This window comes from Uloborus diversus, chromosome 6, assembly GCF_026930045.1.
Source record: "Uloborus diversus isolate 005 chromosome 6, Udiv.v.3.1, whole genome shotgun sequence".
Classification (NCBI taxonomy): Eukaryota; Metazoa; Arthropoda; class Arachnida; order Araneae; family Uloboridae; genus Uloborus; species Uloborus diversus.
Genome location: NC_072736.1, coordinates 25889511 through 25908713, shown reverse-complemented (window position 1 = coordinate 25908713; position 19203 = coordinate 25889511). Strand labels below are relative to the sequence as shown.

Genomic DNA, 19203 nt, shown 5'->3' with positions numbered 1-19203 from the left:
AGGTTCAAAATTCCCCGGGAAAAAATTTTTTGGGTGCAAAATTTGAAATTTTCCTGACTTTTCCCAGACAATTCCAAGTTTTCCTGGAGCGTATGAACCCTGTAATTTAATAACCACATTTTCCTGTGTATTATCGGCGGGCGGCCTATAATCTGCAGGTTCTAAAATGGGCCTGAAGAAAAAAAAAAGCTTCGTATAATCCCAGGTGTATAATACGATGGAAAAAAATAAAGTTTGAATTTAATATACCATTTGAGCAACTAAACTAAAAACGTGAAAAGGTAATTACTTTGAAGGCATAATCAAAATTTATCTAAAATATAATCTAAAATATAATGATTTCTTCTTGAAATCATGATTATAGTACGCTAATTACTTGAAAAACAGAGTCAAGACAAAGGAGCAAACGCTCTGATCTTGTGCAAATGGCTTTTAGTCCAGTCAATAGATACGTTTTACCTTACAAAAAATGGGGTCAAAGATTTTTTTTTTTTAATTTGTACATATTGATGCCGACATGGGAAAACCAAGTTATCCAACACGAAAGACCCCGGAAGAACTTTTGGGGGCCGAAAAACCTCAAAAATTTATGACTTTTTTTGTTTTTTCCAAAATATCTCCGAAATGGTTCAACTTAGGAAAAAATATCAAATACAAAGTTTAAAGAACATTAAATTTCCTACAACTTTCGTATTTACAACTTTTTTGTAGCACAAATAACAAACTTGCTATAGCTCTTTGAAAATAGGCAGTTTTCCTCCACTCCGCAAAAAAAAGCATTCACACCGAAAACAAAGCGTCACAATTATTAGAACTCGAATAGAAACTTAAGTTTCAAAGAGTTTATCGACAGTTTGAGTTTCCTGCTCCTTCTTCACTGCTCGCGGACTAACATTTCCGGTCTGACAGGGGTAATCTTCATCAGACTCCAATAACAGATGATACATTGCAGTTCGTAACTGGACTACACATTATATACAAGGCGTATTTTTAAAGTAAGTTCCGTTTTGATATAAAAAAAGAACGAGTACAGATAGAGCAAAGAAATTTATTGCACAAAAATCTACCATCCTTACGCTATTTTTTGACATTGCTCCCGTGATTTTCCAAACATTTGTCATAGCGTGGTACAGGTTTTTGTATACCTATTCATAGAAAATTGCCGCCTGTGTAGTCAGCCATGGGATAACATGTTCTCTGAGCTCATTATTGCTGTTGTGCCACAGACCACCTTGGAAAGACTTTAGATGCCGAAACAAATGAAAGATGCTGCGAGCGAGGTGAGGGCAGACCAGAGGATGTTCAAAAACGCCCCAGCCAAAGCCCTGTAAGAGTCCTCATGGTTGACTAAACGGGCGGTAACTTTGTACGAATAGGTATACAAAAACCTGTACCACGCTATGACAAATGCTTGGAAAATCACGGGAGCAATGTCGAAAAATAGCGTAAGGGTGGTAGATTTTTGTGCACTAAATTACTTAGCTCTATCTGTACTCGTTCCTTTTTTATATAAAAAAGGAACTTACTTTAAAAACACGCCTCGTACATTCATTTGTGGCATATAATTCGTACATTCTAGTCTAATTATTACAAAGAAAAATGCGATCTTTAAATATTAATGTGTAGGAATAAATATTTTGCAGCTAATAATCAGAGCCCGACTAACTAAAAGTGAGGCCCAAGGCCCATAATAATTTTGAGGCCCCTGAAGACTATTATTTTAAAAATGTGTGTATTTTTTGTATAGTTGTAATGCTATGCATAATTCTTTAAGTAATTTGGGGCCCCTTAGGAAGAGGAGGCCTCAGGCCCACGCCTAGTAGGCCTGTGCGGTAATCAGGCTCTGCTAATAAGCAAACAAACAATACAATCATACATCCTATGTTGATACAATAATAATAATAAAGCCTCCCCCCACCGCTCATGAACTAATATTTCGGATCTGATAGAGGTAGTCTTCATCAGATTCCAATATTATTTGATTTATATTTCAGTTTGTAATTTAATTACATAATCTACACATTCATTGAAAGCACATAATTCGTACCATCTTTTCTAACTATTACAAGCGAAAATGAGATAACTGAATATAAATGTAAATTAATAAATATTAGGGTGCTAATAAGCAAACAATAGACACAATAATGCACAAATGAAGGTACAATAGTAATGTGTAATGAACACTTTGAAAATATTCTGCAGAAACTGACTTTTTAAGGCATGAAAAACCCAAAAGAATTACCTTTCAAAATGAAAATCGAACTGTAGAAGTTTAATAAGTGCATCTAAATTACAGGGAGATTCATTCGACCTTAAAGCAAATAGAGAAAAGACAACAAAATACGTTGTTTATCTTCTTCGAAGCCGTTTAGAAGGCCCAGGTTCTCCTTGTTCAGAATCTGTAGGGGGTAGAAAGAATCTGTGGTCCTTGAATTGTTCATCTCCTTGTTGTTGTGATTCCAAAAGCTCCTAAGACAAATCATCTTCTGCAGTCTCATCCAAAGATGAAATTTGTGCAACATTTTCACAATTTATGCCACTGCAGTGTTTGCACATGCTGGAGCATTTCAAACCCACCTTGCAACAAGAACAGGCTCTAGTACAATTTTTCTTGCAGGTACAATAAGATACAATCTTCAAAAGAGTCTGAGGAGCTGAATCACTTTTCAAATCAACAGGCAGTAGACCTTGCCTTCTGTGTTCCCAACCCCATTTCCCTAGATCAATTATGTTGCCCAACCAACTTAGAATTTGCTGGTTGCACCAATATGAATGATAACATCCAGCATTTTTTTCTTTTTTTTTGCACACTGCAAAATCTATTTTGGCTCTGTATACTGGTTTTATAAAAAGATTAAATCGCAAAGTATCCAAAGATAGGTTCAAGTACCTTACGTCACCTGCGTATAATATTTTCAAAATATTTTCTCCAGCTGCAGCTACGGCATCATGATGACTGATTGGATCCATAAATACTTCAATATCTTCCGAAATTTCAGGAATTTTTTTGACTATGTTGCACAACTTAATTTTGCCTTGGCCGAAGATTGCCGATGTCGTATCACACCCGCTAAACGCATAGATAAAAAAGAATATTGCTGGGGTCAAACTTAAGGGATTTAGTGGGGAAAAAAAACAAATCACAAGTATTCCCTTTTTCCAGGTTTTAAAAAGAACAAGTTGCTGAAAGGCTGTCCTAAAACTGTCATCAGCACCAACAGATCCATATCCTCACCCGCTATAACAATCTTTTCAGTTTCCTTCACTTTTGAAAGAACAGTAAGTCGGCATCTTCTTGAACCTGCCTGGCTTCAATGTCACCCTCTTTGAAATACGTCTTAAGATGTTGGATAAGACGATTTTTGTTGTTATAATTTGCCAGAAATCTTTCTTGGGGGAATTTAGCTTACCAAGTTAGGTTAAACCATTACTTCGAAGGAAGAGATTGATTGCTCATTGATATAGCATTTGTGACAGGCAGTTGTGAATTATTACTTCTTTTAAGTCCTTCAAAAATCACTGATGATCCTCATTTTGACGTTTTGTACTGCATCTCTGAAGATTTTCTATTATTCATTCAAACTGATTTTTGCAAATTAAAAAAAAAAAACATCTTGGTCAGGCGTAATCATTTCTACAAAAAAAATTTGTAATACAGAACACACAAATTGATAAAACATACTCTTGCTCGAACTCTGAAATGACCAATACGCGTTGCTATTGAGTCGATACATCGCATTTGGAGAAAAAAAAGGGATAGAATGGGGGTGTTATGTTTATGTTAAAGGAAACAGAGGCTGATTTACCCTCAGCTGCGAAAGACAAATCATTTCCAAGGTCAGGCAGTCGGTGTTTCTCCTTTTTTCCTTCGTTATCCGATGCGCCTTTACGAACTTTGCTGAGAGGTTCAGAAAAAGTGTGACTTTCAAGAAGTTGTAACTCGCTTGCTTTTCATGCTACAAAAATGTTTGTAATGACAAAAGTTGAAGGAAATTTAATCCTCTTCAACATTTACATTCGAAGTTTTTCTCTAATTTTAACCATTTTTGAGATGTTTTGGAAATACCGCCTAAAAGTCACAAATTTTTGGGGGTTTTCGGCCCCCAAAACTTCTCCCCGACGTTTTTCGTGTTGGATAACTTGGTTTTTTCATATTAGCACTAGTATATACAAATTAAAAAAAAAAAATCTTTGACCCCATTTCTTGTAAGGTGAGCCGTTTTTTTTCTACCTATTGACTGGGACTATTTCTAATTCACTGTATTTTTGCTTATTTTACATTGCCTGAATCGCGTAAGAGGAACATTCAAGCAACGTAAAATAACCAACATTCAGGCAGGCAGTGAGAAAGGACATGCAAGCTTTGTAAAATAAACAACATTCAGTCGGAGTACGGTCTCTATCGGTGAATCCTTATTGTACTGAGGCATCTGGTGTGGAATTCTTTTCTTGGGATCTAAAATAAAAATACCCCCCCCCCCCCCAAAAAAAAGTTGGCGACTGTAGAGATTTTTTGGGGTCGCCAATTTTGAAAACTGAGTCGCCACGTGGCGAGTGGCGACCGTAAATCTTGACCTTTATTTTATCACATCACAAGCAGTCTCTTCAAAAACGCAAGTGAATTGCTGTCCTGATTAATGACCAATGGTGGGCAGGAGAAATAATTTATGAAGATTTAAGGAATTCTATTTTAATCAAACTTGTGTTTTAGCTGGTAGGGTTGGTAGATAAAATAAAAATAATAAAAATAAACGCACACACAGAAAAGGAAACAATTCCTGTTACAGAATACTTAATGAAACTTCCTGGGGGGGATCCAGCACCCATCGACTCTGGATGATTTTTTGCTTAAAGTAAAGAAATGGCAGACCTTATTGAAGGACTTTAAATACTTTTTCTTGTAAAAAAAATAATAATAAACCTAAACCTTTAATTTTCCCCACCCCCCACCCTTGTAAAACAAATGTATCTCTAAATCTTGAATTATTTTTTTCTTTTAAAAAAAATTAAATGAAAAAATTTTGGACACAAGTCAATTGGTAAAATTTATAGAGCCCGCAGCATACAGCATTTCACCATGTATATGACGTTTTTTTCATCTTTCAACTTTTCACTTTAAAAATTAACTTTTTGTATTCTTACTATTTGTAGTAGTGTATCAGTGTTTAAAAAGAAAAAAAAAAGGATTGATAAGATGGGATAAATAGATTTCACTGGGATAAATAGATAGCACTTCATTTTATCTCTAGTTTGTGTATTAGTAGGGTTTCTAGATTAGTAAAAATATAATTAATTTTTATATATTTATAAATATCGATTTTTAAACATTGTGAAATGTAGAGTCCGCAACATTCAAATTCTGGGAAATGGCCTTTCAGCATCTCCTATAGCCTTTTCGAAAGCGATGGGTTTTTAAAAAAAAATTTAATTTATATATTTTTATTTCTAGCAAAATTTTTTAATCATGAAATTCATTGAAAATATAGTTGAAATGCTTGCTATTTTTATACAATATATTCGGTTGCAATATGCTTCTTAAAAAAATAATGTCAAAGTACAGTATTATCTGCAGTTGCGTAGAATCCTCAGGTCTAAAATTGGCCTGAAAAAAAATCTTCGTGTCTGCGGATAATACAATGTTAAGAAAAGGGGAAATTGTTTAGATAAAACATACAATTTTAGTAACTAAAGAAATAACTTTTCAGGTGAATAAAAAATAATCTAAAAAAATGATTTATGCTAGAAATCATGACTATAATGTGCTAATTACTTAAGACAAAGGAATAAACAATCGAATCTTGTGCAAATGGAGGCTTCTTCCTTGACTGTATGGTTGTTTATTTTCCACAGCCTGAATCACGTAAGAGGAAAATTCAAGCTATGTACAATAAACAATCTTGCAGTCAGCGAAAGAGTCATATTGGTGAATCCTGCTGCAAATTGAAGTTCAATGCATTGGCATTGAGAAAAGAAAAGTCACAGATAATCTGCTCAAGCATATAATCTACACTTCATTAATTTTACTTTTCAACCAGACAGGGTTGTTTGATTTAAACCAACTGGTTTAGAAAAAACCACATATTTTTTAATCAAAAAATGTTTTATTTTTTGAAAAACTTTGTTTCTTCCCAAATGATTTCATAAATTTTACATATGTTATTGCAAAGAGTAAAATCTAATTGATGCAGAGTAACTAGCAAAGTTTTATAAATAAATTATAGATTTAAAATATTTAGAAACTTATATATTTTTTAAGGTAATGCAAGTTTTCTGAATAGTTTTTCTTTCTTTCTTTATTTATTTTTTTTTAAATCAATGCCTTCCTATTAGGTACATAAATATACAAGGCCGATCAACTACGTTTTTCGAAAAGTACATGGAGAAAAAATCCAAGTGCCTTCTTTTTTATTTTTTCAATTATCATTATTTTTCAGTCTTTTATATTTCAAAACAGTCCAAAAAGCATATTTCAACCAAAACATTTACTACCTAATTTGCTTGATTACTTAAGATTTACTGAGATCGATTATTTACCATTAAAATGATGCATAGCGTATAGAAATTTTTACGCTAGAATATTTAAATGACAAGAGAAAAAAAAATAACTAAAGAAGTTACCAACCTTGTTAACAGATAATCCGAAGGAAAATACGATATTTGCTTTTAGTTAATATTATATATTTATTTATTTTTAAATATTTATGCAAAAAAAAAACTCTTTTTTCTTTTAATGTGCTATTAGTGTAACAAAACCAAAACAAAACTACAACAACTCTGGTATTATTACTTGTTTTCCTTTCCTACAATTCTTAGTTTTACATTTAATGCATAAACTGTAAAAAATACTTAAAAGATATATTTTTTGCAAATATAAAATGAAAGTACAAATTAATGTAATGCTCAAAAATTAATACTAAGTGGAGTAAAGTAATAATTTATGATAATAGAAATAAAATATAAATAAAATCAACTATTCTATTTACTCTGTTACAATACACCAACGAAGCAAAACATAATGTATTATTATGATGAGGTGAAAATAGTGTCATATAAAATTTTTGTTGTACCGTCTATAATACATGCATTGATAAAAAGTAAGCAAAAATTTTTTTACTTTGAGCGTACAGAGTGTAGGAGACCCAGATGTGTGGTCCACCCGGGCGCACATCTGGGAGATGACACCCAAAGTGGACTTAAGAGTTAATAATAAATATTAGTATTTCGACTCTCAAGATTTCCCTCCCCCAATATATCTGGAATCATATTATTTCAATCAGATTTCAAGGAAAAATAGAGCTGGATATTGCAGGGAGAGGGCAGTCACATATGCGTCTAATGCAAATTTTATATAAAATGCATTTGTAATTAGTATTTTTCTTTTAATCTATACTTTTATTTGTTACACCACAAACATCAAAAGGGTTGTTTCTGAAAATGTTACAAACTTCATGCATGCAAGATACATTAATAGTTTTTTTGTTGGGGTGGGGGGGGGGGGGTGATACCAGAAAATATCACCGTGTGGGACCCTCCTTAAGAACGCCACTGGTTAAACTCATTGCTTTTATTTCGAAAAAAAAACTACAATTGTGCTTTTCTATAAAGCTGTCCTTAAGGTAATAGAAACTCTGACTTTTTTTTGTACTTGTTTGTTACCAAGCAGGCTAGTATGAGTTGTCCGCCTCCTTAAAGTTAGAGGATCCACTATTCACTATTGCACATGACTAACTATGTAAGTATATTAAATAGCAAAGTTTAAATGTTGAAATGATTCATAATTTATTTTTAAAAAGAAAACAAAAGGGGAAAACTAACAAGGCTATATTTTAAATTTTTTTTCTCCCTAGGATGGATGTTAGTGGAAAAACTAAGAAAGAAGCAACTGAACATGTGGATTCTGGCAGGATGACTTCACATGAAAATGTGTCTAAACATTCCTCACATGAGACTAATATTCCAAGTCATATAAGTCAGCAAAATACGCACAATTATTCACCTAACTTTCAAGGAAGAAAACAGTTTTCTTCAAGGTACTTTGATGACGGTCCTAATTACTCAGATCGCCATTATAATTCAGGAAAGTACCGAACCAAAGATTCATTTTATGAAAATCATTCCTATTACGGATACTGGGATAAAAGACCTTACTATTCCTCTAGGTCTTACAATACTAGGTCTTACATTGAGTGTGATCAAAATGTTTTCAGTTATAGAAAGGATGGCTTTGATCAACATTTCAATAAACCTAACTTCAATGATGCAACTTATAAAACATCTGACAGACAAACTTCATGCATTGAAATTAAACTTGCAGATACACCTACTGATTTATCTTCTTGTAATTCAGATGAATCTAAAACAGATTTTTCAGTTTCAAGATCTCGTTCAAGCTTGAAACTTTCTGGGAGTCCTAAGCATCCTTCCAGCTCTAAGTCCTTTTCTAGTTCTAAATCAACTTCAAATTCCAGATCTTCTCCCAGTTCTAAATCACCTTCTAATTCTAAATCTCTTTCCAGTTTTAAATCTCCTTCAAATTCTAAATCTCCTTCAAATTCTAAATCTTCATCCAGATCACCTTCAAATTCTAGACCTTCTTTCAGTTTTAAATCTCCAAATTCTAATATTTCCTTAAGAAACAAATCTTTTTCTAATTTAAAATCTCCCCTAGGCTCCAAATCAACTTCACCTTTTAACAAAATTGAAAATTTGAAAAAACAGTTTAGTTCCCCTGAAGCATTGAAAGATTCTTGTAATTTATCTGAAACCGCCGATGGTGAAAAAGTAGAAGAACAAAAACTTGCCGACAAAGTGGCGCACAATGCTACTCGATTTGTGTTTCCATCCACACAAAAGGATAAAGCTGTTGTTGGTCACTTGCTTCACCAGCTACATAGATCAAAAAAGAAACAGAACCTGACTAGATTGAAAATACAGTCCGGTTGCTTGGAAATAACTGATAAAAATAATGTTTTGAAAGAAAATGTGAGTTCTGATGTGCATGATGATGGAATTTCTGTTACTTCTTGTGATCAATTATTTCACAGTTCCTCTGAAGAAATTAGTGAGGAAATAAATCTACATCAATCAAATGAACCAGAAGACATTAGAATGGACTCTGATTCTACCTTTAAAGGGGGAACTGTATGTAAAAACAAGGATAAAAGTTCTTTTCTTTCAAAATCAAATGACTCGGAAATAAATCCCAGTTTTGACAAGGATTTTGACATTCTTAAGAAGAGAAAAAGAAACAATTCACAATCAAAAAGTCGTAAAAAGGGATGTTCTGATGTTAGTTGCTTTGATGATACTATAAATCAAGTCCTCAATTTTGAACATCAGAGTGAAGAGAGCACAGAGACATCCTGTTTTCAAAAATCAATGCTGGTTTCTTCAGCTATGTCAACAATCTTAGATTCATCATCACAGTTTCACCATTTGTTATTACAGTCACCATTCACTAAAGTAAGTTTTTAAGATTTATTATTGATATTATTACCTGTTGATAACTATTAAAGCAGCATTAATGCTGCTGTTCATTATTACTAGAATCTGTGAAAAGCCAATGCTGTTTCGTCAATGTTTTGATTTTTTCTGATTTTTGAAGTTTAATGGAACAAGTAATGTTTCTCTTAGTTATTAAAGCATAACAGAAAAGTGTAATGTAATCAGGGTTGGCTTTCTGCCGGCAGAAACTAGTTTTTGCCGTGCCAGTGGCAGAAACTGGTTATAACCGGTAAAAACCGGCAGAAACTGGCAAAAACTTAAAAGCAACTTTAATTACTTAAGTGGTTGCTAAATGATATTCGTTTAAGTAAACTAAAAAATTAAACTTCATTTCATCATTTAAAAAAATAAAATCCTATGCTAATGCCCTTGATTTAGTTTGAGAAGGGGACTTTTCAATTGCAGATGCTCGTAATGTTTGGGTTAATCTAACAAAGGACGAAAAATCATATAGGTGCTCAGGAAAGAGGAGCCACATACAAAATTAAAAGGCATGTCTGATATTAATTTGCTCACTTATACGCTCCATCTAAATTGTTTGTGATCGAAATTATCATGTGCTTCAAGAAGAAAGGGCCAGAATTTTACTTGCCAATATTAACATAGATTTTGTACCTTATGTCACAGATTTGCGAAACAAATTGGCCCTATTTCTCGAAACTTATTTTTCCAGTTGAATTTCTCCCACTACCCCAGTTACTACATGGTGGACCAGTTTAAAAAAAAAAAAAAAAAATACAATAGATGAAAGTTTCACGAACATTGCTTGTTCCTTCATGCATTGCCTGCTAGCTCTTCTGTTGCAGGAATATTCTAAAGTTTCTCATTTGTACATATTAGATTGAGAAACTGTTTAGATTTTAGAAACCACCTTTTCTTAGAAAACAACTGCAGGGTCCAAACAATGTAACATTTGATTTTAAATTGTGGTAATATCGTAATTAAATTGAGCTTTGGTTAATAATTATTTTTTCCATGCACTTCCTATTGCATGTCAATAATTTAATTTTTTTTTTTTTCATTTTGTGAATTTTTGCCAGTTTCTGCCGCAAATGTGGCAGAAATTGGTTTTTGCCATGCCGGTTTTAACCGGTTTCTACCAGTGGTTTTAACCGCCACGGCAGAAACTTGCCAACCCTGAATGTAATAACTATCCCAAACGGAAAGCCTGACTACGTCCATGGAAGAGGCTATAATGAGTAAGGGGGTAGATAGCTTAAAAGGGCCATTGATCTTCATTGCGGACTATAGACCTACTCAGACTAGTTGTGCCCAAAGCCTGTTGCTGGTCTTCACATTTATATTTGTATTAAAAAACTCGTTAAAATTTTTTTGCCACCATTTTTCATGGAGTTTCTCCAAATTTATTTGTGTACTCTGAAAATTTAAATTGAAGGACATGGAAGAATTGACTCATGTAAGACTTCCACTTAACTGAATTTTTGCAATTAATGATTCGTTTGATAAAAAATCTCATTTTTGAAATCTTGTCAGCCTCAAACTCATGCTTCTTTGAAAATTGCCTGCAGTGTCTGAGATTTCAATCCTTTAGCATCTTTTGAATTTTTCAATTATTTTAAGTTCAAAGCTGTTTTAACATATGCTGCCTTAAATCTGCTCATTTCTTTATTTTTTGAAAATTTGATTTAAATTATTAAATAATTGACCACAGCTATACAGCGCTGTTATTTAGCGAATTGACTTCTTCTAATAGTAGCACACTTTAGGCTAAAAATGATGAATTAGATGTCAAACTTTTGTGGGCATTAAAGGAGGGGGGGGGGGGGGGGAACCAGTTTAGACGGGTCAAAAAATGCACTTTTTTTTAATGTTATAAAATGTTAGTAAAACTATTCAAGAATATTTTGCCAAAGTCTCAGTGAAAATTTCCAATTAGTTCCGAGCACTTAAAGTGACTTTAGATTTGAAAATGTTCACAGCACTTTTTTTCGAACGTGTTTTTCTCGAAACAACATTTTTTGAACTGGTGGGCATTCAAGCTCAAAGAGTTATTGACCAATCGTTCTGAAAATTTGTGAATATTATTACTCTACATGAACCTAACTCTGTGATGATATTAATAATAAATTTTTTTTTTTTTAATGCAAGAAATGTGAAAAAAATGGTAGAAGAACATTACATTGTAATCAAACATCTCATAAATGTGCAATTTTCAACTTTTTTGATCACAATTAGGTTCATATTCTTTGGAAATATGTTATATAGGAGAAAGAAAAATTATAATGATTACAGACAAAAATTGTGGCTTGGGCACCAGCAACAAGCTTTGATGACGACTGCCCATGCACAGCAGCTTCTTGGTAGAAGTTACTTCAAAAAATTACAAGGTGTGCTTCAAAAGATGAATAAAATATCCTCCAAGTTTAAAGAAATTCTGATTATTTCATTCCTGTTGAAAAAATTCACTAGAAACACTAAAATTTAAACCTCCTAAACTGGTTTCCCCCCTTTAAGATTCAAAAATCAGGTTTTGTATGAAACAAACTAGCATTGGGAACATATTTCAACATCTGTTTCCTGATATGTCATCACAGCAACATTTTCAAACGAATTTCCATATCACTTGTAAGAAAATTTCAAATTACTCAGTGTCTGACATTGGCCTTTATTTTATATATATATATATATATGAAATATTACACATTTAATGTTTTGTGTCAGTTGTTGATCTGATCTGTGCTGCCCTCCATTAAAGATTGATTTAGAAGTGTTATTAGTATGGTGTAAAAGGTGTAGTCTAAATGCCGAAACTTTTATATCAACTAGAACCAAAAACAGCTCTTATTTTATTACTGCAAAAAATTTCATACTTTGAAAAAGTTCTAACTAGTCATTGGGATAGCTCATTTTATCCTTGAAAAGTTCTAGAATACTCCTTGAAAATTTTTCAAATTTTGTGTATGAATTATGTTATCTAAACACAAACTGAGGTGACACCCCCGAAGCTCCAAGCACTTCCGGCGATTCAAATTGTTTAATGACGGAAGCTTACAGTAAGAAATCAACCAATCCTTTATTATCATATTTATTTATTTACTATTATTATGTTATTTATTTTTTGAAAAGGATAAATAGGTTATAAGCTATAACAATTTGTCTGTTTTGTATTTTTCTTCTTTAATATTTTGTTGCCTATTATTTTTTCTGTAGAATAATGCCATAGAGGATCTACTTGCTTCTGAGAATGAAACACGAGTTAAAGCTGAACCTTTAGATTCTTATGGTAGGCAGTTTAAGATATATTGTGATCTGTCATCTATTAAACCTAATGTTCATATGTGTTTCATTTACTCTCTGTCTGAGTCAACAATTCAAGGAGGGGGTTTTTAAAAAAAGCAAAAGTGTCAACATTTTCAGATGATAATTATTTGTTTTACTTTGTATATTTGTTTACGAAACATTGTTTAGGACAAGCAGTAACTTTAAGTTTATGTATTCATTGTTTGGATATTAGTAAACCAATTGTTTTACTAAAAAAAGCCATACTTGCTTAATGAAATTATTACCAAGTGTTTGTGACATCTCGAAATACTTGATAATATAAGTAAATAATGCAAGTCTAATTCATGTCTAAGTGAAAAACGTGAGTTATGCTGTTAGGTTTGCATCAGTTGCCACTCATATGCTCTCAAAACCAGCCTTAGCAAGATTTTGTACTTTTTTCCCCCTTTCATTTTTTTGCTGTCCCTACCAATCCAATGACTTTTAGTTGTTCTTTTTATTTTGCCCCCTTTTTTTGCCCCTCCCCCTCCTTTTTTTTAGTTCCAATCACCGCCTCTGCTCTCTGTTGTTTTCAACCTGAAAGAAAGTCAATTTTGAAATAAATGTCCTCAAGCATGATTAGCATTGCTATCCCCTTTGACTGACTTCTATCGCTACAGTTATTTGAAAACTGGCATGTGAAGGACTTTCTTTTACACAAATCTTATAAAATGTAAACAAATGCTCCAGTTATTTCTTTATTACTTTTTAAAATGCTTTTTTTTAAAATCCTTTTTACTTAATGTTATTCTTTTTTCCTCCTAGAAGAACAACCTAGATCCTCAGAACTTCAAAATATGGGCCTTCCAACTGCCATTTCATCAGTAGACTCTTTGATTGATTTGTTTGCTAGTGGCAGTATCAAAGTGAAGCAAGAGTATGATGATCCTTTGATTGATGTGATAAAATCAGTTGATCCCAGTGTATTGGTGAAAGCATGTGAAAATGATCCCGCCATGAAACAGATGTCTGCACTTATTGAGAGTAACTTTTTGAACCAAGCTTATGAAACTAATTTAATAAAGATACCATATTCAAGATCAGATAACACAGATAAGGTGTCTAAACATTCTTCAAATTCTGTTTTAAATGCTCCTAATGCATTGAGTTTTCAACCGAAATCATTAGGTGATAAAAACAAAGCACCAGCTGATATCACTGAAAGATCAGCTGATGTAAATGAAAGTTTACCAGAAAGTATAAGTCCAGATAATCCAGTTGTTGGTGAACCTGTTTATGCTGGTTCATGTAATCCAGTTGAGAAACCAGATCTTAGTCAACCTGAATGTGCAGGTTCTCGTGATCCAACTCAGAGGCCAGATCTTAATCAACCCGATTGTGCAGGTTCTTCTAATTCAACTCAGAGACCAGATCTTAATCAGACAGAATGTGTAAGTTCTTGTAATACAATTCAAGGACTAGATGTTATTCAACCGGAATGGGTTGATTCATGTAATCTAGCACAGGGACCAGATGTTAGTCAACCAGAATGTGTTCGTTCACATAATCAAGCTCAGAGACCAGATGTTAGTCAAACCGAACGTGTAGGTTCTTGTAATTCAATTCAGAGACCAGATATTAGTCAACCTGAATCTGCAGGTTCTCATAATTCAAATCCAGTTCAGAGACCAATTGATAGTCATGCACCTGTTGTGTCAGAAGGAGTTTCAAACCTTTACCAAGAGCAAGACATAAACCCAGAAACCTTTTCAGAACCTTTTCCCAAAGAAACATCAGAAGTCATAAAAACTGAAAGGTTACCAGAATGTGATGAAGGGGTGGTATACCCTCAAATGGAAGATTTGGTAAAAGAACTGAAAACTTTGTCATCGATGGAAACAGATGTTAAAAAAAATTTGTTACTTGCTGATGAAAAAATTGGTTATCATCAAAGGATATTAGAAGAATGGAGGAGTAAAAAATTACAGGTTTGACTTCTTTATTTCATGTGACTATTTCCTTTTATATTATGATATTTTTATTTTTCCTTTGTGATTAGTTGAAGGCATTAGTACATGAGAGTTCATCTGTTCCTTATTCATGTAACTGTATTTTTTACCTTATAATCTTTATATTTCATTCCTCAAAAAAAAAAAAAAAAAAGGAAAATTGATAAGCACAACTCTGTCTTAACATGCCTTCATGCCCTAAACAGTAAGAGTTATTGGCAGTAAAAAGAGTGGACATAAAAAGTGGGTGTTGCTGAAGTTGAAATAAAAAGTGAAGGTATTGTCGCTTGACATCCCTCCCCCCCTTGACTACACCGCTGGTTTAACTGTCTATTGATGGGGCTATTTTTTTTATTTTTTATTCAATGTGTACAAGCATTTAGTTATGGTGACTTATGAAAGCAAAATCACATTTTAGTTTGAAATAAAAATTTTGAACAAAAAGAATTACTTAAAACATGGATTTGTTAAACAAAATGTACTAGCCATACGGAGGGAGGGGTAGTTTCACTCCTCTAGTAGTTCTGCTCAAAATTTCTCTAAGCAAAAGTTATAAAAATAGTTAAAAATTAAAAAAAAAAATGGAAATGGCAAGGAAAAGTGCATGGTAACCTGGAAAACCTTGAAAGTCTTTGAATTATTATTATAATGTTTTCCCCAAAGCCTCGTGGAGGTCCTAGAAACTCGCCATCGCTTGTCCATACTCGCAGAAGTAAGTGTAAGAATGATTGCACTTAGAAGATTTAGTAAAATATCATTCACACTTAATGATCAGATGCCCATCACGTCATCCAGATGAGTTCATTTAAAAATATGAGAGTGGTTATAATGTTTTGGTTCTTCAGTTTACATCCCTTTGCTTTTTATTGCTTCAGGTGACACTTATCTTGGCAACTACTCCTCTTATCCACCAATCTTCCATTAAACTGTAGGTGGTTGCTCCTGAGAAATTTTACTTTACATAAATATACTTAATGCATATGCAGTTAAGTCCCATTACAACAAACTTCAATTGACTGCAAAGTTTTATTTTTTGTGATGGAAATCAAACATTGTAAATGGTAGTTAAAAAAGGATTTTGAAATGGATATTTTGTCGTATTGATATTCTTTGTCATGTGATTTTACTGTAAAAGTAAATGTTGTACTGTTATTATATCAGCAGAAATAATGTTTGATTGTTTTTATAGTATCAAACAAAAGAGGAAGAATTGAGAATAAAACGAAATAATGTGATACAATTAATGCAAGGTATGAGTCATTTGTATTGGATGTGTATGAATTTTATGATAAATATAGTTTTTAGATTTTAAATTTATAGGGGGTACAAAATTTGATTCCATCTCTGATACATGCTTATATTTAACCGAACTAAGTTTTTACATTTAAAGAATGAATTACTAGCGTTTTGATGCACAAAAATTGCAAATGCAAATTGCAAATGCAATTTTTGCAATAATTTGAAATTTTTGTGCATCAAAACATTGGAAATTCATTCATTTAATTTTCAAGCACAAAGGTCATTAAGCCTTTATGCTTAAAGGTCATTCATTAAGCTTGTACATGTTGTAACATATTTATTTAACTTTCAGTTGTAAATGTCATTTCTGATCAGTTTGTTAGATGTTTAAATATCTCATGTTTCCAATTTCTTATCACAAAAGATTCTTTGTGTTGCACTTTTTCAGAATTGGTTATTGCAGATAACTTGTGCATTGAGATTTAATCAAATGAAGTTACCGCACCAACAACTAATTTATTTAGTGCCCTTTAATATGCTGTGTGTAATTGGAGTCATATGCAGAAAACAATACTTGTAGTTGAAACTAACTTGATTTATTGTTCTCCATGGTGGAGATTATGCAATGATTTCCTCGGCGAGCTATTTACATATGAAATATCAAATTGGGAAATATTTTTTTCTGAAGCATTAATGATTTAGTAAACTTGCAAAACCATTATTGATTAATTTGCAATCTGACTTATAAAGAGTCATTTATCTAATCGAGGTTCAATTAATTTAGAGGTTCAATTAATTTAAACGTTAAGCTTGCTGATAAAGTTTACAATTTTAAAATGTCCATTTGAGAGCATTGCGCCAAACAGCCGACTCGGCTTACCAAGAAACTAAAAATATGGCACCTTAAAGAGAGGCAGAGCATCTGAGCTTTCAAAACATTATATATAGTCAGCCAGAGTGATTTGATTTGCATAGATTTCAATACATGCATTTGAGATGCATATTTCCTGATGTTAGAACAACAGACAACCAAAGGAAAAAGGAACTTTGTCATTTCATGACACAAGGCACGCACAAGTCTAAGATCGGGAAATAGGTTACAATCATTGATTTAGCATTTGTTCTGGCAGAGTTTCCTTGCAGATTAGGAAACTTATTATCAGTCAGTATATTAACTACTCTGACTTTTTTTTTAAATCAATTTATTTCATCATTAATCGTGTGACTTTGTTCCACAATATTGTGCTCTGTTTTTATAATGATTTTTTAAAGGAGTATATGCTTCAAAATTATAAAATGCAATTGTGTTTTCAGTGGTCTTAGGAAGAAAATCAGAATCTTTTCCTTGTTCGTCTGAAACTTCATCGAATTCTTATGCCGAAAATACTACTGACATTGCAACAAACTCCAACCCAGACAATGTGCCTTCGCAATACAACATTCCAGAAGACAGAAAAGATATTACAGTCAATTTGACAGATTCAATGCATTCTGACATAGATCATCATTTATTTGAAGAGACAAATGGAACCAATGATGATGCACCGGGAAGTGAACCTGATGTATGCATTTTAGATCCTGTTGTGAAAGATAATGATTTTCCTGTAATTGATCTTGAAGCTGAAAATCTAGAACAAAATTCTGACAGTGTAAATGTTTCCAAGTATGTATTTTTGAATTTACTTTGTTGGGAAATGATTTTGGTAGTTTATAACCACAACTTATAAAGCGGCATACTCCAAAGAATGTACTGCTGTGCTAATCTCAAAAATCATATCTGCAACTGAGTTTAAAATAAGATATTCCCGATTGAAGTTTTGTGCCTCCTTGTATTTGGTTCAGATTCAACTTTTTCAAAAAAGTTGAAAGATATTTAACATTGACAAACGAACATAAAATATTGTAATTAGATGAGATAAGACTAATCATTTTATGTGAATATAAGACTAAAGAGCCACCTGGTGGCAGTAACTCTAATTTGGTAAAAAATGCAGATACAACTTTTGTGCTTAATGTGTTTTCAGAAGTGAACAATAAGTTTTGTAGTTTACCAGAACTATAGCCAAAAGGTTAGTTAGAAATGCAGCTAAATATTTATAAGACTTAAATTCTTCCTTTGCTCTTTTGATTTGTTTAATATAGTTATCTATTATTCTATGTTATTAAGATGCTGAGGTCCCATAACAACATGGTCAAGCAGCATGTTCTCTTCCTCAGCTCATGACATTTAATTTATCAAATTAATTGTGTTTGAAGTTTTAATGCTAATACAAGTAGCTTATTTATAATACATTCTTCTTTTTTTTTTTTGATAGACACAATATGGTTACAAACATAGTTGCAAGTTCAAGTAAGTATAATGATTTTGGTAAATTTTGAAATAATTGAATTCTGATAAAATTGTATTAATTTATTTTTTGAATGTGAAGTTTGCAGTGGGCATCATTTACTGATTCCCATTGAGTTTTGCCATTACTTTAATAACTTCCAGATGTAATGACAATTGTTTCTTTGTTTGAGGACACCTTTGGCTAAATTTGTTGTAATATTGCTAAATTTAAATATCCTTGTAATCTGAAATATGTGTCTGCATTCTAATTGTTGGTGTTATTTTAATATTGTTTACTTGTCATAGTTAATGATTACTTGCATTCATTAATGCAATTATTATTTGTATTAATCTGCTATGAAACATATGCATGTTAATTTAATAACATTGTGTAACAACTTTTAATTTTTCAGAAAAGAAAATTTTTGACGTAAAATCATTTTCTGCCCACCAAACAGTTGTCAACTATCTGAAGGTATAACATTTTCAGAATCATAAATAGCCATTCTCTTTTCTGTACTTCATTGTTTAGCGAAATAAGCCAGCATATAAAAAATTAGGCAAAATTTTCCTTGTAACTGATTAATCTTTTTCTCAGTTATTTATGCATTTTTTTTAAACACACAACGTCAAAGTAATGATGTGAGTATGAAGATATTTTTTCTTTGGTGACCTTACATTGGGGTTTTACAAGAAATTTTTTATGCCAGTTTTGTAGATGAAAAACTAAAATCGAAGAATAGAAAATGATTTTGGGAAACAAATTAAATTTTTAAAATTTTAAATAATTTTTTTACCTTTGTTCATACAGATTAGGAGTGCACTGAGTAGCAGTAATCGGTAATTGGCCATATTTATAATTGCCGAATTTTCGGTGATCAATCAGCGGGTAAATACTTT

The 19203-nt window shown here is 32.4% G+C and overlaps 1 protein-coding gene across 1 annotated transcript in view; it reads left to right on the top strand.

Moving 5' to 3' along the window:
- Positions 1-19203, top strand: part of LOC129224288 (uncharacterized) — a 79504-nt gene that overhangs the window by 43383 nt on the left and 16918 nt on the right. Inside the window, exons 5-13 of the mRNA XM_054858718.1 lie at positions 7848-8030; positions 9045-9141; positions 9238-9462; positions 12676-12748; positions 13552-14714; positions 15925-15985; positions 17289-17637; positions 18290-18324; positions 18717-18778. Coding sequence (XP_054714693.1) covers positions 7848-8030; positions 9045-9141; positions 9238-9462; positions 12676-12748; positions 13552-14714; positions 15925-15985; positions 17289-17637; positions 18290-18324; positions 18717-18778 — 2248 coding nt within the window. The remainder of the gene's footprint in view (positions 1-7847; positions 8031-9044; positions 9142-9237; positions 9463-12675; positions 12749-13551; positions 14715-15924; positions 15986-17288; positions 17638-18289; positions 18325-18716; positions 18779-19203) is intronic.